Source organism: Sapajus apella, unplaced genomic scaffold (assembly GCF_009761245.1).
Source record: "Sapajus apella isolate SASKATOON/1434 unplaced genomic scaffold, GSC_monkey_1.0 scaffold10, whole genome shotgun sequence".
In the NCBI taxonomy this organism is placed as follows: Eukaryota; Metazoa; Chordata; class Mammalia; order Primates; family Cebidae; genus Sapajus; species Sapajus apella.
In genome coordinates this window covers 172,950-189,183 of record NW_022436950.1, presented here as the reverse complement: position 1 = coordinate 189,183, position 16,234 = coordinate 172,950, and the positions used below count along the sequence as shown (strand labels likewise).

Genomic DNA, 16,234 nt, shown 5'->3' with positions numbered 1-16,234 from the left:
GGCTATGAGGAGGTGGGGCTGGGCTGGGGACTGGGTCTTCCTGAGGCGCTGGGGAGGCTGAAAGCGGGGGGAGGGGCTGGCTGGTGACCAGCTCTGTGGAGGGCGACGGAAGTTCACGCTTCCTCCGCGATTGTGCTGAGCAACCTTCTGAACTGTCCTGAGGCTCCCAGTGAGTCATTAGTAGGAGTCCTCATGTTGGGGCCAAAATCTCGGTGGTCAGGCCTGTTGTCTGGACCAGGGGCATGGGGGAATGTCCAGGCCCTTGAGGCCACACAGGCCCAGTGCCCTGCTCCGCTAGGCTCACATTTTTCCAAACACCCTGCTCCTTGTTAGCATGAGGGATAGTGACCATGCCACCTCACCTGGTCATTCATTCATTCAACAACCTCTGCGCACTCCTACAACGGCCACTCATCCACCAGCTGTGAAGACCCGAGGCCCAGGGGGTGCCGTCCCATCAGGCACGTGCTGGTGCTTCAGAGACAGCAGAGCCGACACTGTCCTCACCCGGTGGCGCACTTACCTTCCAGGGAGAAGAAGCTGCCTCATCCATGAAGAGATGGTTTCTGAGGGCAGCTGGCGCTGGTGAGGACGTGAGGCAGGAACCCTGGCCGGCAGTCATTCTGTGAAGCCGCTCGGTGGACTCTGCCTAGCATGGTGCCCAGCACCTCTGGCCCTGCAAAAACACACACTGTGTGCCCCTGGTGGCAGGGACAAGCACAGCTACAGCCGTGCTCTGGAAACCACACAATTGTCCACCCACGGTGGACTGGGCACGGAGACCACAGTGTTCACAATGGAAGGCCACGTGGGGACGAGGAGTGGGCAGCGACACGGGCAGCGCTCAGCGTCGAGAGACCGAGGCCAGCACGGGGGAGAGCTCCAGGCCCGACGGCCCATCAGTGGGTCAGGGCCAAAGGCAGGGCAGCTGCCCTGTGGCAGGGGAGCTCCGAGCAGGCGACTTCAGGGTGCAGGAAATGTGGAGAAGAGGTGAGGGGTCCCTGGGGTGGGGCACGCTCTTTTTCCCAATCTGTGTGCAGTTTACAAAATGCAAATTCATCAAGCCCTACCCTCAGGCTTGCACGCTAATCTGGTATATCACACTTCACGGTGGCTCACACCTGTGACCCAGCACTTTGAGAGGCCAAGGCAGGAGGATTGCTGGAGGCCAGGAGTTCAAGACCAGCCCGGGCAAATAGCAAGACCCCATCTCTACAAAAGAATTTTAAAAATTAGCCAGGTGTGGTGGCGTGTGCCTGTAATTCCAGCTCTTCAGGAAGCTGAGGCAGGAGGGGTGCTGGAGCCCAGGAATTGAAGGCTGCAATGAGCCATGGTCGCACCACTGCACTCCAGCCTGGGTGACAGAGCAAGATCTTGTCTCTAAAAAAAAAAAAAAAAAAGTTGAAATGTCACTGGCAACACCCTGGAAACCAATTCATGCACCAGGATTGAAGATGCTCCCAGTTCACTGAGACCTCTGCAAACTGGCAGGTCCATAGTCCAGAGTCATCTGTGTTCTTGCTGGGTGGGAGGGGCCAGGGCTTGCCCACTGGAGACCTGGAGCCTCCCCCTCCAGGCGAGGGCTCTGTCTCAGGGTCCACCCACCTCTCCCAAGGCCGAGATGATGGGAGGGGAGGATGTTGCTGGAGAAGGCAGTGATGAACAGGGAGGCAGCAGGGCAGGGAAGATCACAAGCTGTCGTGAACCTGTGCAAATTATGATCCCTCCCTCTCTAAAGGGCTCTTTGCTTTGGGGACTGAGGGAGCTCTGCAGACAGGCCTTCGGACGGCCCTGGGAGACCGGGCAGGGCCGCAGTCTGACCACCCTCGGCCCTCAGGGGCCTCATCTCTGTGGACACAAAACCCTTCAGCTTCAGACCTCTGGAGCTGGAGGCAACTTCAGGCTTTCCCTAAGCTTTGGGAAAGGTTCGAGGTGAACCTGGACTCTGAAGGGGGAGGGGCGGAGGGTTTGGCTTCCTGGACCCCTCTAAAGGAGCCAGAGGCCCAGAGGCTCAGAGGCTCCTGCACAGAGGCCATGGGCAGCCACACTCTAATCTTCAGAGTCCTTGCAGGCTTCTGATTGGAGCTGGTTTTCCAGTGATCAGCCAGGAGGTATGGACTGCAGGAGGGACAGGCCAAAAGCCAGTGATGGTCTGGCAGGGGAGAGGCAGAGGGAGGGGCAGAGGGAGGGGCAGGAGCCACACGGAGGAAAGCCTGAGCTGCTGATGCTGGGCACCCCGGCGTGCATGTGGGGCTCTGAGCTCCAGGCCTTGGGGTGCTTTGTCCTAACACAGCAGACAGTGTTAGGGTGCCTCCATCTGCTCCCCCTCTCTTCAAGGAGACCAGGCGGGGAGGGGCAGGAAAGCAGCCACAGGGAAGCCCCAAGCCCAGCTCAGCCCAGAGCGGAGTGTGTGGGGTCACCGCCTGCCACCAGGTCCTCAGACCAGAGGGACAGGCACCAGTTCTTGGAGGGGCCACAGGTGCATTCCCCCGACCCCACCTACCATATGGGTGACCCCGCCTCACTGAAAAGGCTTCCCATCCTCTGACCCGGACAAGGGAGGCCAGCCCAGACTTCTGCTGATCAATGGGACCCAGCAGAGCAGAGCAGGCTGCAAAGAGCTTCCCCTTGAAGTTGACCTCAATGTCCCAGGCAGCCCCAGACCATGCCCTCCAACCCGTGCTGTCGGCAAGCACCTGCTCACATCCCTGCCTCCCCCAGCCAGCAGGACAAGGCTCTCATCCATAGGGATGCTACGGGCAGTGACATTCACAAGGTGCCTGTGGACAGCATCCACAACAATCGCTCAGTCTGTTTGGAAACTTACTTTTGGAGTCCCTGAAAGACAATCTCTGAAACCAAACAGAAATGGAAAGCTGTCCCCGTGGCATCGGGGAAGGGCACATACACTCACAGGGGTTCCTCGGAGCAAAAGCAGAATCATTTCTGAGCAAGAAATGGCGCCCTGCAGACCTGCGGTCCAACGGCTGGGAACCGGGGACCCTGTGTCTTCTGAGCAGCGCTGGGCTCGGCGTCCAGCAGTCCCCCGTCCCACCCTCGGCACAGGCAGCAGTGGGTCCTGAGCCAGCGGGACACGCCCAGGACCTGGGGTCCTCCAAGGAAAATGGGGTGTGGAATGGAAGCCCCCACGCCCTGGTCCGACAGGCACTGCCCGACTCCGCCCCAGCGGACAATGCTGAGTGGTCCCTCCTTCTCTGCCCCTCACTGAGAAGCCACCCACTCCTTCAGGAACGAACGTGGTTTTTCCCCTCAGTTGTCTCCTCACTCGCCCGTTCACTCCTTCTTTCTGTCACATGTGTGTCCCCACTGTCTAGACAGGCAAAGACCCAACAGCAGGAGAGGGTGGTCTTGGTCAGAGCCACATGGCCACTGTGGTGGCTAGGACTTGACATATCAACTATGTCCTCAAACCCCCCATGTGTCCTGTGTGGAGCGGCCCCAGGGACGGGGTGGAGGAACCTTGCCCACCCTCACAGAGTCCCGTCTGGACCCTGCACCCAACTAGCACGAGCAGCCTGGCGGCTCCTGCCCTGGTGACCAGGCGAGTGCAGCACGGCCAGGAGGGAAGCAGGGGCACCTGGAGCTGCTCAGGCTCCTGTGGCTCCTCCCAAGTGCAACTACAGCGTTTGCTTCTGATGCCCTCGGCGGCACGTGCCAAGCTGTGCCCCGGCTGAGGGCAGCCCTCATCCTGGGCTGTCTTAGATAGGTGCCAGATCTCTGTGGCCAGGAGTCTGATGATGAGGAGGGTAGGGCCAGGCAGAGACAGCTCGTGTCTCAGGAGCACTGAGGTCCTGGCTGCCCGCACTTGGGGACTACCATGTGCTGCTCCTCTGGGCTGATGCTGGCCTGGGGCAGACAGCTCTCTCCAGTCCAGCAGTGGTTTCCCTGTCTGCAAAAGGTAAACACCTCCTGTGGTTGGTGGGGAGTGGGCAGCAAGGAAGGAGGGTCTGTGGGTGGGGACAAATGGAGAGAACAGGGGAAGTACGGGAGGTGGCCTGCAGGTGCCAGGTGGACGCATCCTCTGTCTGTGCCCCTGAAGTCCGACCCCACATCTGGGCAGCTTCATCAGAGCTACCTGGGGCCAGATCCTCTGGTCTCTGAGGTCATGGGCCTCTCTCACTGCCTGGCTAGCTGCCCTCTGCCCTTGGCCTTCCTGCTTCTTGTCACCAAGGCTCTCTGCCAGCCCCTCTAGAGCTGGGAGGAGTGGCCCTGCCCCTTAAGCTGGATCTGGGCCATGGGCTGACACCACGGCAGGGCCCCTCATGGCAGCTCTTCTCCCTGGGGAAGCAAGACCCTTCTCTCTGGCGGAGACGCCAGAACTGGGACCAAGCCAGGTCCCATCAGCAGTATCTGTAGGGCCTGGTGTGACACACACGGGCCAGGCAGAGCTCTTCTCTCCTTAGATGCTGGTGGAACAGCCAGGAAAGCAAGCAGAGTGCTGGCCTCCAGGTGCACAGCTGTGCAGCGCTAGACCGAAATCAGGATGGCGTGAGCTCACGGGCTCAGGCGCTGTCCCCGGGGCTGCAGAGGCCGCACTGGGGCTTCTTTCTCCTTAGCTTTCTGTTGCTTTCAATCAGCTGTCCTCACCAGTGCCAGCGGGAGGAGAAACTGCACCCCAGTGGGGAGGTACAAACGAACGTGCCCCAGGCCCCTGGGAGCCGTGCAGGCCACCCTCACCCCCATGCTTCGGCCCAGCCTCAGCCCCACTGCCTTCCCTTGTCTCCCTCAGGCACACACCAAGGCTGAGCATCACGAAGCCACTTGAAGCCAAGGAGACCAGTAGGGACACTGGGCGAGAGCACCCGGACACTGGGCGAGAGCACCCAGCCTATGGGCGAGGGCGGGGAGGCCACCGGAGCCTGCGCTCACGGCACATGCCCGTCCCACAGTTCTCTGGAGCCTCTCACTCTCCCGACCGCTTCCCATAGCAATGAGAGCTCTGCACCCTCTCCAGGGAAGGTCCTGGCTGCAGGTCTCCTGGTTTGTGAAATGGGAATGATTCCAGGACCTGCCACGGCGGTAAACACTTCCTTAGGGAATGGAGACGCCTGGGAGTCACCCAGGCCAGGCGGGGGCTGCGACCATCACATTCTGAGCCCTGCCGTCCACACTGCCATCCAGAGGCCCAGAACTGAGCTGGACGAAGAACCTGCCTGGAGGAATGACCCGGTCTGCTGAGATGAAGAGACACAGACAGTGATGCGGTAACGAACGGGCCTCAGGCCGGGCTAACCCCAAGTCCAGGTTCCTAGGCCCCCCGCAGCCCTGCCTGACCCGCAGTGCATGAGACCACACAGAGTGGGAACCGGCCGGCTCCCGACAGCGCTGGATAAGGTGTGCCGGCCGCCGCGCCAGGCCCAGGCAGGAAGGAGCAGGCCCGGAGCATGTACTGCACAGGGGTCTATGAATCACAAAATGTGACGCAGCAGAGGGTTTGTGGGGAGAGGGTAGGGAAGTGTACACTTGGATCGGGTAGCCAAAGCCTCCCTCTCCTGCAATGACTCAGTGTCTCTGGGTGAAAGAGCACCCTTCCACGGGGGCGGGGTAGGAAACCCCAAGAGCCCAGGGGTAGGGGACCCACCATCCCGCTCCAGCCCCCATGGTGGCTGAGAGCCCCAGGCACGGGGAAGGGGAGGCGGGCCCCACCCCCACCACGGCTGCTGCAGCTTCCAGGAGTTGCCACAGGCGGTGAAATCCAGGCACCCCTGCTGCACATGGGGGTCATCTAGAGGTTCTCAGCCAAGGCTGCCGACCTCCATGCCTGCCCCCAATTCTGCAGGTCAGGCATCTGACTTCACCACCAGGCCTTACCATGGGGAGAGCAGGGAACCCAGTGGGGGCTCTGGGAGCCAAGTAAGGAGCCTCGCCTCTCCCCACAGACCCCGTCCAGGCCAGCTCCCCCTGTGCCGCTAAAGCCACGCGCCCTCCCACCGTACAAGGTGCCAGCAGCCCTCCCGCCTTCCTCAAAGAGGCGTGGGCTCCGGGTCACTGCACCCTCCTCCCCGAGTGACCAGCTTGTCGCCGGTTCCGACCCTATCCCTTCTCCAAAGGTCACCTGGCTCCACCCAGGAGCCCAAACCAGTACACCAGCCCTGCCCCTCACTTTGGTTTCTCCAGCATCCAAAGAACGTGGAGGGTCACCCCCCTAAACAGCTGCTATCGTCCAACAACTAAGTCATCTGTTGCCGCTCCCTGGGATGGGGAGGCGTGAGGTCAGTTTCTCGGCCAGTGTCCTGCGTCGAGCCCCCACACCACAAACACCCCAGGCGTGAGCTGGAGCCCCGCGCGCTACGGCGGAAAGGGGCCGCTACGGGGTTCGGGCAAAGAGAGGGGCGCGACCGGCTGGCGGAGGGGACGGAGGCGCCGGGAGGGCGATCGCGAGGCGCGCAGCCGGGGTGCAGGAAGCCGGAGAGCGCGGGAGGGAGCGGGATGCCGAATTCGGCGGGGGGCGGGGAAGCCCCTGATTGGGGCGCGGGAGGCGTGATGTCACGTCCGGCGGGGGAAGCCCTGCCTCGCGCACCCTCCGCCCCCGTCCCCGCCCCCACAGGTGGTGCCACCGCCCGGGCGCAGGGCGTGGGGGCCCGCCCTACGGGACCCCGGGCACGGCCCCGCGCTCCCAGGCTGGCTCCGCCGCCTCCCTCCGGGGATCGATAGAGTCGCGCGGCCTGCGCGGCCCTGAGGGCCCGCGAGAGCCGAAGGAGCGCCCGGTGCGCCCCGGCTCGCGGCCCCGCGCCGCGCCCCGCCCCGCCCTACCCGGTGCTCCCAGTCCTTCCCCCGCCCCTGCGCTCCCGCCCCGCCCCTCTCCCGCGGCCGCCGAGGGGCCGGGCCGGCGGCGGGGGAGGCGCCGAGCCGGGACTGCGCTCGCCCGCCGCGCTCTGGGCTGCCCGAACGAGCGGCCGGACCTCGCGCCCCGCGCGCTCCGCGCCACCGCCGCCGCCGGCTTTTGTTGTCTCCGCCTCCTCGGCCGCCGCCGCCTCTGGACCGCGAGCCGCGCGCACCGGGACCTTGGCTCTGCCCTTCGCGGGCGGGAGCTGCGCAGGGCCCGGCCGGGATCCGGGAGAGGCGCGGGTGGGGGACCGGGGGCGCCGCCGGCCCCGCCATGGAGCTCCGGGCCCGAGGCTGGTGGCTGCTGTGCGCGGCCGCCGCGGTGGTCGCCTGCGCCCGCGGGGACCCGGCCAGCAAGAGCCGGAGCTGCAGCGAGGTCCGCCAGATCTACGGAGCCAAGGGCTTCAGCCTGAGCGACGTGCCCCAGGCGGAGATCTCGGGTGAGTGAGGGCGCGGCGCGGGGACCCCGGGCTTGGGCTCCGGACCTCGGCGCGCCCGGATCTCCTCTGCGAGCCCCGCTCACCCCCTGCTCTTCCCGACATGGTTTCTCGCCCCCGGCGCGGGATCCTGCCGCCTGCGCCCTGCCGCCCGGCCCCGAGTGGCCCCCTGCGCCGCGGCTCCTCCGCAGCCCCACGGCCTTGCCTCCGAGCCCCACGCCGCCTCCCTCTCCTGGGTCCCTTCCGCTCCGCTCGTGCGTCCCCCGCCCCTCCCCGCCCCCCGCACGCCGGCCCCTTCTCCGCGGAGCTGTTCTCGCCGGCTATGGGCCGGGCGGTCCCCGGCTGGCTCGGGGCGCTTCTCCCGGGCCACGGCTGGAGCTGGGCGTCTTCTGTCCGCCGCTCGGCCCAGCGCGCCTGCAGGCCGGGAGTCCCAGCCCCCGGGCGGCTTCGGGGCAGCGCGGACCCCTCTCTGTACAGCCCTCTCTGGGAGGTGTCTTAGTCCTGCCCAGGGATTCTCGTAGGGTCCCCGGCAACCACAGCCTGGGTGAGTTTTATAAGCGGACCCCCTGCAGCGGGAGGCGGCAGTGCGGAGGGGCGGGGAGGGAGCTGGGCGCTTCTCTGCAGACGGAACGCCGCCGCCTCGCAGGGATTCCTGCCCGAGAACTTGTGCGCGCCGGCCCCCGCCTGGCATTCGGGCGGCCTCGCGCTGCGAGTCCAGCTGCAGGTGGTCGGCGCGTTGGATCCCGCCCAGGGGCCGTGTCATTTCTTTGTAAGAGCAGAGGTCCTCCTGGCGCCCCCTAAGCCCCGCAGCCGCCTGCCGCTCTGCCTCTTCCCGTCCTGTGGCCTGGAGGAGCTCTGGGGACCGACGGGTACCGGTGGCTCAGTGTTCTGAAGACCTCTTGGAGCCCAAGCTTCACTCTCCCACGTGTGGGGACCACCCTGGACCTGTACCCGATGTCAGGGACCTAGTGGCCAAGAACAGAACAGTCCAGATTTCTTCTCTGGTGGGGGGGGGGAGCTCCTCTGAAACCAGGGAGCGGGAGTGCGGGTGCGGGTGGAGGCCAGTCAGATGGGGACAGCGCAGGAATGCCCACGGCCCGGGGATTCTGAGCAAGAAGGAACCGTGCGTCCCGGTGAGGGGGGTCTGTGACCGTGCCTCGCTGTGGGGGATGGGGGAGGGCGGGAAGGAGGCATCCGGGCTCTGGACCCCTGCCCCTCCGGGCGGAACGGAACCCACAGGCAGCCCCTTGGTGGATCTTCCGATGCCCCCAGGCTGTGGTTCTTGTGAGGGAGGACTCCCCTGACCCCCCAGGAGAAACAGAACCAGCAGACAGTCCCTTGGCGGATGTCCCCATGCCCTCCCCCCCAGCCTGAGGCTCTGCGAGGACCCCTCCAAAGCCCCAGGACAGGCCTTCCTGTGCCCCTCTCTGCAGAGGCAGCCCTTTTATTTCCAGGCTGTCTCCCGCACCCCACTGGGCTCTGTCTGTCGCAGGTGGGGGCACACTGGGTGCCAGGCAGCACAAAGCCCTGGGCACAGTTGGGTTTGTACTCTGCCCCCCCTTCCCACACACAAAGAGGCATCCCTGGCCTTCCCAGTGAATCCTTCCCTGGGCACCAGGTTGGCAGGGTGGCTGAGCAGCTGCCCCTCCCAACCCAGAGTCTTGAACGCGGCCGTTTTTAGCACCTCCGTGTTCTCTGGGCAGTCACATCCTTAGGCGTTAACCTATCCTTGCTTGCGTCCTGAGGCCACTGCTCCCAGTTAGAGAGACAGCGTGGCCGAGTTTGGCCATTTCCAAGAGAGGGCAGGACAAGATGGAGAAGTTGAGCACAGACCTTGCGGCCCTTGGGTTGGGGAATGCGGTGGCTGAGGGACCCGGGACAGGCAGATTGTGTTGGTTTCTCTGTCTGATGGAGGGGGTGCTGTCCACCCCTCATAGGCAGTCTGAACACCCTGTAGCTGTCTGAGCATGATGCTAGCCAGGGGCCAGTGCTTGCCGCCAGGGTCCGGGGTGCCAGTCTCCTGCAGGCCTGCAAGGCTGGGCCTGCACCGATCAGGGTGAGCGCCTCTGCAGCCGGTGCCCTTCCGCCTGGAGCTGCTTCCCCTGGACCCCGTATGGCTGCAGAGGTGGGGAGTCACCTTCGGGGCCCAGGGTACAGAAGAGAGTGTGGGAGCCACGTGGGCCAAGGGAAACAGGGTGATCCTCTCCGGCCGCAGCAGTCCTGGGGCTGCCAAGCCCAGTGTCCCCTCCTGCTCTGTTGCCGCGCCTGAGCTCCGAGGGCCGGGCGCCCTCTGGTGGCCCCTGGGCGGCAGATCCTCCCAGGAGCCGCGGACCCTCCGCGGCCTGGTGGGCACCATAGTCAGTCCTCTCTCTCCTGCATCCAGACTTCTCCAGGGGGACCTCCTCAGAGGTGATGGGGACCCCTGAGGTTGGCACCTCGCTGGCCCAGAGCAGGTGAGGTAGACATGTGGTACTGCCTCCTGGGAAGAAGAGCGGGCGGCCCTGAGTGTGTGGCTGGCCTTTCCAGTCTCTGCCCAGGGACCAGAAACAGCGGTGGGCAACAGGAGACTTTGCTTATGAAAGAGGGCGGTGTCGGGACATGTTGGGCTCCCTTTTGAGACCTCCTTTGTCCTCTGGACAGCTGGGCCAGGCCGCAGTGACAGCAGGGGTCGTCCCATTTTATGGGCAAGGAAACAGGCCTGGGTGCCAACAGCAGGACCATGGCACTGCAGCGGGGCACCCGGCCACCCTCCCTTTATGCCAGGGCATGGCACAGAAGGCAAGGGCGGGCTGAGTGGCACTCCAGGCACCCCTGCTCTGCCAGGAGCCCTCATGCTGAATCACCACCCGCATGCCCATGGGCCTCCCGCTTTTGCCTGCAGGTTGTTTCTGGGCATAGGTGTTCCCGGAGCCCTGCCTGGCCTCCTGGTGCCTGATGTGATGGGCTTTGGGTCTGTTTGCTCCTTTGCTGGGGTCCTGGTTCCCCCCCTTGGCACCTGAGCTCCCTGGTCACTGGGACCACCTCTTTCTGGTCCGTGTTGCAGCCCCAGAACCAGGCCGGCCCCTGGCTCCCGGGAGCTTCTCAGTGGACACCCCAGGCCTTCCTGGCTTCACACCCAGCTGAACTGGGTGGGGAGTGGGACATGGAGGGTGGAGGGGAGGTCTCCTCGGAGCAGACACCCCTGTTCTCAGGGTCTCCCAGCCTGGGGCAGAGGAGGAGGGGCCCTGAGGTCCAGTTTTGGGATGGAGGTCAGGGGGGCGTGGGACTATCTATGTCACGGGAACTGCGAGGCTGCTCCTGTGCCCCGGGGTGGCAACCCGCCTACCAGCCGGAGTGGGCCCAGCGTGTCCTGAAGCCTGCACCGAGCACCCACTTGATGGACCCTCTGAAGGAATCTTTTCTTCTCTGTGCCACTGTTGACTGCCTGGGTGGCTGGGCATACGGACTCTGGAGGACCGTCCTCGGAGGGCCTAGGCCTCCTTCCCACGTCCTGGAAAGGACAGTCTTGGCTGGGCCCACAAGAGCCCCATGGTGTCTGCCTCCCAGTACTGCTCCGGGCCTCCTAGAGGCTGGCAGCACACACCACTCACCAGACCAGATGGTCCTCGGGCTCCTGTCCTGTCCAGGGGGCTCCGCGTGGTTCCCAGGGGGTCCTCAGCCTTTGCTGTGTTGTTGGGCTGCTCCTGTCCTGTCCAGGGGGCTCAGCGTGGTTCCCAGGGCGTCCTCAGCCTTTGCTGTGCTGTTGGGCTGCCCCTGTCCTGTCCAGGGGGCTCAGCGTGGTTCCCACGGCGTCCTCAGCCTTTGCTGTGCTGTTGGGCTGCCCTCCAGGAGAGGAGCTGGGATTTCATCATCCCCGGTGTGAGGACCGAGCGGAGCCCAGGGGAGCCCTGATCCGACAGGGCCACCTGCATGATGCAATGGCCTAACTCCCTGCTGGACCGCCACGCCTCCCATGCCAGGCAGGCCGCCGCGCTCCTCAGACACAGACGCCCCACCCTCGTCCCATCCCCAGTCTCCCTGGGCCTCTTCACAGGAGAGAAAAGGAATAATCTCGACCTCCCATGAAGATGGCCAAGGGAGAAGGTGCTGCTGCTGTGCACCTCGTGGGCCGCCTCCGGCCGCGCCCCTCCTCTCCCCGCTCACCCTTTGCGCAGGCCCACGCACACCCCTTTCAGTGAATGGTGTCTGGTGGCCCAAAACACTTGCTGTGAACCCGGCTTGTGAAGCATTGCCCATTACTGTCTGGCTAACGTAGCAGACGGAAGGGGTCTTTGTAGATCCCTTTTACAGATGAGTAAACCAAGACCTGGCGAAGCCCTCCTTAGGACTGGGTCTGGCTGCGACATTGACTGCTGCCCAGTAAAGCCAGTCCAAGCTGCCTGTCCCGGCCCTGTGCTTTCTGGAAGGCTCACACCTTCCCCGTCAGCTCTCCTGGCCCTGGGCACCATCTCTGAGGCCCATGTAGAATGTTTAACCTGGGCTAGCGTGGTGGCTCAAGCCTGTAATCCCAGCACTTTGGGAGGCCGAGGCGGGCGGATCACGAGGTTAAGAGATCAACACCGTCCTGGCCAACATGGTGAAACCCCGCCTCTACTAAAAATACAAAAATTAGCCGGGCATGGTAGCACGTGTCTGTAGTCCCAGCTACTCGGGAGGCTGAGGCAGGAGAATCTCTTGAACCCGGGAGGAGGAGGTTGCGGTGAGCCGAGGTCACACCACTGCACTCCAGCCTGGCGACAGCGCAAGACTCCGTCTCCTAAAAAAACAAAAAAGAACGTTTAACTGGGACCCCTCTGGGCCTCCCTGCCTCTAGTCCTGCCCAGCTCCTCCTGGCCGTGCCGCCCAGAGTCAGCCTTCCACAAAGCCGGCCCTCACCCTCCAGCCTGGCTCCACTACCTGTCAGGGAAGGGCTGCCACTCCAGCCTGCTAGGAGGGCTATTCCCGGGCGTGCCACAGGGTCTAGCAGGGCAGACCAGCCACCCACACTGGGCCAAGTGCCCCAGGATTAGACAGGCACCCCATCCAGGTGCCCATTGGTGCCAGGCCAGAGAGACAAGGCAGGCCGGTCCGTTGTGGTTTGTACCTTCACACCAGTGATCACTAGGGATGGTGTGAGCCTGTGGTGAACATGCCTGCCCGGGCCAAGGACGCCGCCCTACGGTGGGACTGGGGGCATACCTGCCTGGTGGCAGGGCTGGGCTTCAGAGCCCCAAGGAGAGCCTAGTGGGTGTCTGAGCATGCCTGTGTCTACTCCAGGGCACCCGAGTGCCTGGCACAGGTGTCATCTGTGGGCTGGCACTAGGTGGGAGATGAGCCAGGGGAGCCACACGGTCAGGTCTGGCCTGGGGGGGCTGGACACCTTTCCTTCAGCCAGACCGTCCTCCCCTCCCAGGGCCTGGCTCAGTTATTTCAGTTCACGAGTGGGCCCCTGGTGGAGACTGGGGATGGGCACTCCCTGTGCGGGGCCCTTGCCCAGCCCGGGCCCTGTCCAGGGCCAACATGCCCAGAGCCCTGAGGCAGGCTGGATCGTGCCAGTCCCCAGCGCAGCCCTGTGGGACGCGGGATCTTGCCCACCGTACGTGGGGGCTCCAGACGGGCCGCCTGCCGGGAGCCAAGGCTTCTTGCCTGTGGCGGCTTTTCTTTGTCTGGGAACAGGCCTGGGCAGGTGCCGTGAGCTGCTTGAAGTCTCCTGACTGTGGGGGGTGCAGTGCAGGGCGGGGGAGCCTGGGCGCAGGAAGCGGTTCTCCCTCCACCTCCAGGCCCCACGCCCAGGTGGGAGCACGCAGCAGCCAGGCCCAGGTCCGCTGTGGGTGGCGGGAAGCTCATCGCCGTGCCAGGCGCAGTAGCAGTCTGGAATCCGGGTGGGTTTAGAAGCCCCTGAGAGGGCCAGGCCAGCCTCACAGCATCCGCTCCTCTGCCTGTGGCCTCGGCTCCGTCTCCCTCAGCTCCTGCTGACCCACCTTCCTGGCACACCTGTCCCCTCCCTCCACAGTGTCCTCCCCGTGCCCACCCACAACACGCCTCCTCCGGCCTTGCCCGGCAGCTGGACTTCCTGGGCATCCCCCAGCACGCACGGTCTCTGTTCTGTGGCCCCTGCCTGGGCAGGCCTGAGCCCCACATGGGGTGGCGAAGGCCCTAGTCCGTCCCTGTGCCAGGCAGTGCTGACGGCTGGGGGCCGGGGTTAGGAGCGCGTGTTTCCAGGGCAGCCCGGAGAGTGCCATGGGCTGAGCAGCTGCAGCTGCAGGCACGTGTGGTCCGTGGCTCTGGAGGCTGGAAGTCTGAGATCAAGGCGTCCACCAGGCTGGCCCCTTCTCAGGCATAAGGAAGAGTCTGCCCCCACTCCGGTCTTCCAGGCGTTCCTTGGCTGGTAAATCCCACGTTGGCCTTCGCAGGCCCGGTATGCACCTCTGTCTCCGAATTCCCCTCTTCACGAGGACACGAGGCTACCTGGGTCAGGACCCGCCCGTACCGTCTCTTCTTAACGAGAGGTGTCGCACAGACTCCACACCCAAGGTCACATGCTCAGGAGCCGGGGTTGGGACTGGGCTGCGTGGGTTTTGGGGACAGGTTAGCCTGTAGTGGGGGCTAGCCCAGCCCGGCACACCTCCGTCTTCCCATCAGGTGGCAAAGCCCCTGGGCTCGGGCTGTTTGGTGATTGTGGCCTCCTGAGCGCCGAGTTGTGTCCGTGATGGGCTTAGAGCTTAGCACAGATGTGCCCGAGACCCTGGTGACAGTGTAAGCGAGTCAGCACGCCCCAGCCTGCCAACCCCCGCCCACCCGCCTGCTCTCAGGGTCTGCACAAGCCTGGGAGGCCTCAGCTTCAGGCCCTGTACCTCCCACTGTGGTCCTCTGCTTCTCCCCGGGTCGGGGTGGCAGGGCAGGGTGGGCCACTCAGGCCATGTCCCAGGGCTAGTGATACAGCAGTGGCAGAGACACCGCCGCCTTTGCTGTCATAGAACCGGGGTGGGGGCAGCGGCGAGGCTGGCCTGAAAACCTTCTGCGGGCCCGGGGAGCCCAGGCTGGGAGAGGCGAGACGCAGTGGTGTGAACGTGCCTTGGACAGGCCCCAGGCTCCCACCCGTCGGGAGCGGAGCCGCTCAGGTGGACTTTGGGTGGGGAGGCGGTGGGGGTCCCACCTGTCGGAGGCAGAGCCGCTCAGGTGGACTTTGGGGGGGAGGCGGTGGGGGTCCCACCTGTCGGGAGCAGAGCTGCTCTGGTGGACTTTGGGGGGGAGGCGCTCAGGTGGACTTTGGGGGGAGGCGGTGGGGGTCCCCTCGGGTGCAGAGCTGCTCAGGTGAACTTTGGGGGGGAGGTGGTGGGGATTCCACTTGTCGGGGGCAGAGCCACTCAGGTGGACTTTGCGGGGAGGCGGTGGGGCGTCAGGGCTCCTGCTTAGGCTAGGGTTTGGAGAACCGGCGAGGAGGGAGGCCTGAGGGCCAGGAGGCTGCGCCTCGCTCTCTCCTGAGGCAGTGGCTGGTGGAGGAGGCCCGCTGCTCACTTGTGCTGAGTGCCCCTGGGTCCTGGAGGCTTGGCAGGGTGACAGGGCAGCCTCCAGGGGCTCCACCCGGCCTGCTCCCTCAGGAGGAGGAGACCGCCCAGGGCTCTGAAGGGGAGGGGGGCTGGCCACAGAGCCACTGCAAATCATCCCTGAGGCCGGGGACTCGGAAGCAGAAACCCCGAGCCCAGCACGGGGCACGGGAGGTGAGGCCGGGCGGCAGCTGTGACATAGGCCTCCCGGTGGGCTCTCAGGGATCTTCCATGGGGCGCAGCTGCTGGACGGGGAGAGCAGGGGCTGGGGCTGTAGCAGGGCAGTGACGAGGACGCTGGGACACCTCCCTCCCGGGCCCTCCCTCCCATGGTCGGCTCCCACCTGTGAGGTGCCCCAGGAGCTCCCAGTGTGGGCAGCGCCAGGGTCTGTCTGCCGGGTGGGCTGAGCACCACTTAGTTTGCAGATGGGAAAACTGAGTCCGAGTGAGCAGTCCCCAGGCCCAGAGCTGAGCAGCCTCACCACCCGGGCCAGACCCCACACCTGCTTGTCAAGTGACTCACTCCTGCCCTGGCCCCGGCTAGCAGGGGCGAGGCTGGGTCAGAGGATGGGGAACTGGGCCAAGGCCACAGACCACCCTGCAGGTGCAGGGACCCAGAGGCCTGAGGGGCACCGGGAGCTCAGAGAAGGGGAGGCCGTGAACATGGCTCAGCCTCTGTGCAGCCCCATTTTGGGGCCATGTGAGGACACAGGCCACAGGAGGGACCGGCCAGCCTCAGCCCAGCCCAGCCACCATGCCCGGCGGGTCTCCTGAGGTCAGAGCTGGCCCGGCAGTGGGCACCACATGCTGCCTGCTGTCCTGGGTCCTCCTGAGTGACAAGGGTGAGCTGGGCAGGCCGGGACAGATCATGGTCAGCCTTCCACCCCCGCCCCACGGAAGTTCAGGTTCTACTGAGAAACTTGGCTGGGGCTTCCAGGGATGCCCACATCCAGCAGCCCAGGACCCCATGGCATCGTCCATCCTGAGCCCCATCCTGGGGTGATGGATCTGGGCTGCAGTGACCCCAAGCTCTGAGGACAGGACAGCACGTCTCCCTCCTGGGAACAGCCAAGCCTTGGACAGCCCTGTGCAGCAGCGACCCGGCCCCATGCCTTCCTGGCAGGGGTGTTTCCCATCGGCGGTGGGACCTATAGGGAAGTTTGTGGTCTTCAGACGCTTTGCCCAAACACTGAGGATGGCTGTCCATGCTTCACAGAGCTGTGGCCAATGGGTGGTCGTCTCAGCCTATCCCTGCATCTGGTGCAGCCTCAGTGCCATGGCCCCCTGTGGCCCCCGCAGCCCACCCTGTGTCTGGCGCATCCTTGGTGACCGTGGCCCCCCATGGCCCCTGCAGCCCACCCTGTGTCTGGCTCATCCTTGGTGACTGTGGCCCCCTGTGGCCCCTGCAGCCCACCCTGTGTCTGGC

At 64.9% G+C, this 16,234-nt stretch overlaps 1 protein-coding gene across 1 annotated transcript in view; it reads left to right on the top strand.

Annotated features, from left to right (window-relative positions):
* Positions 1-6,869: 6,869 nt before the first annotated feature.
* Positions 6,870-16,234, top strand: part of GPC1 (glypican 1) — a 32,143-nt gene continuing 22,778 nt past the window's right edge. Inside the window, exon 1 of the mRNA XM_032277714.1 lies at positions 6,870-7,286. Within this exon, the coding sequence (XP_032133605.1) occupies positions 7,121-7,286 (166 nt within the window). The 5' untranslated portion in view covers positions 6,870-7,120. The remainder of the gene's footprint in view (positions 7,287-16,234) is intronic.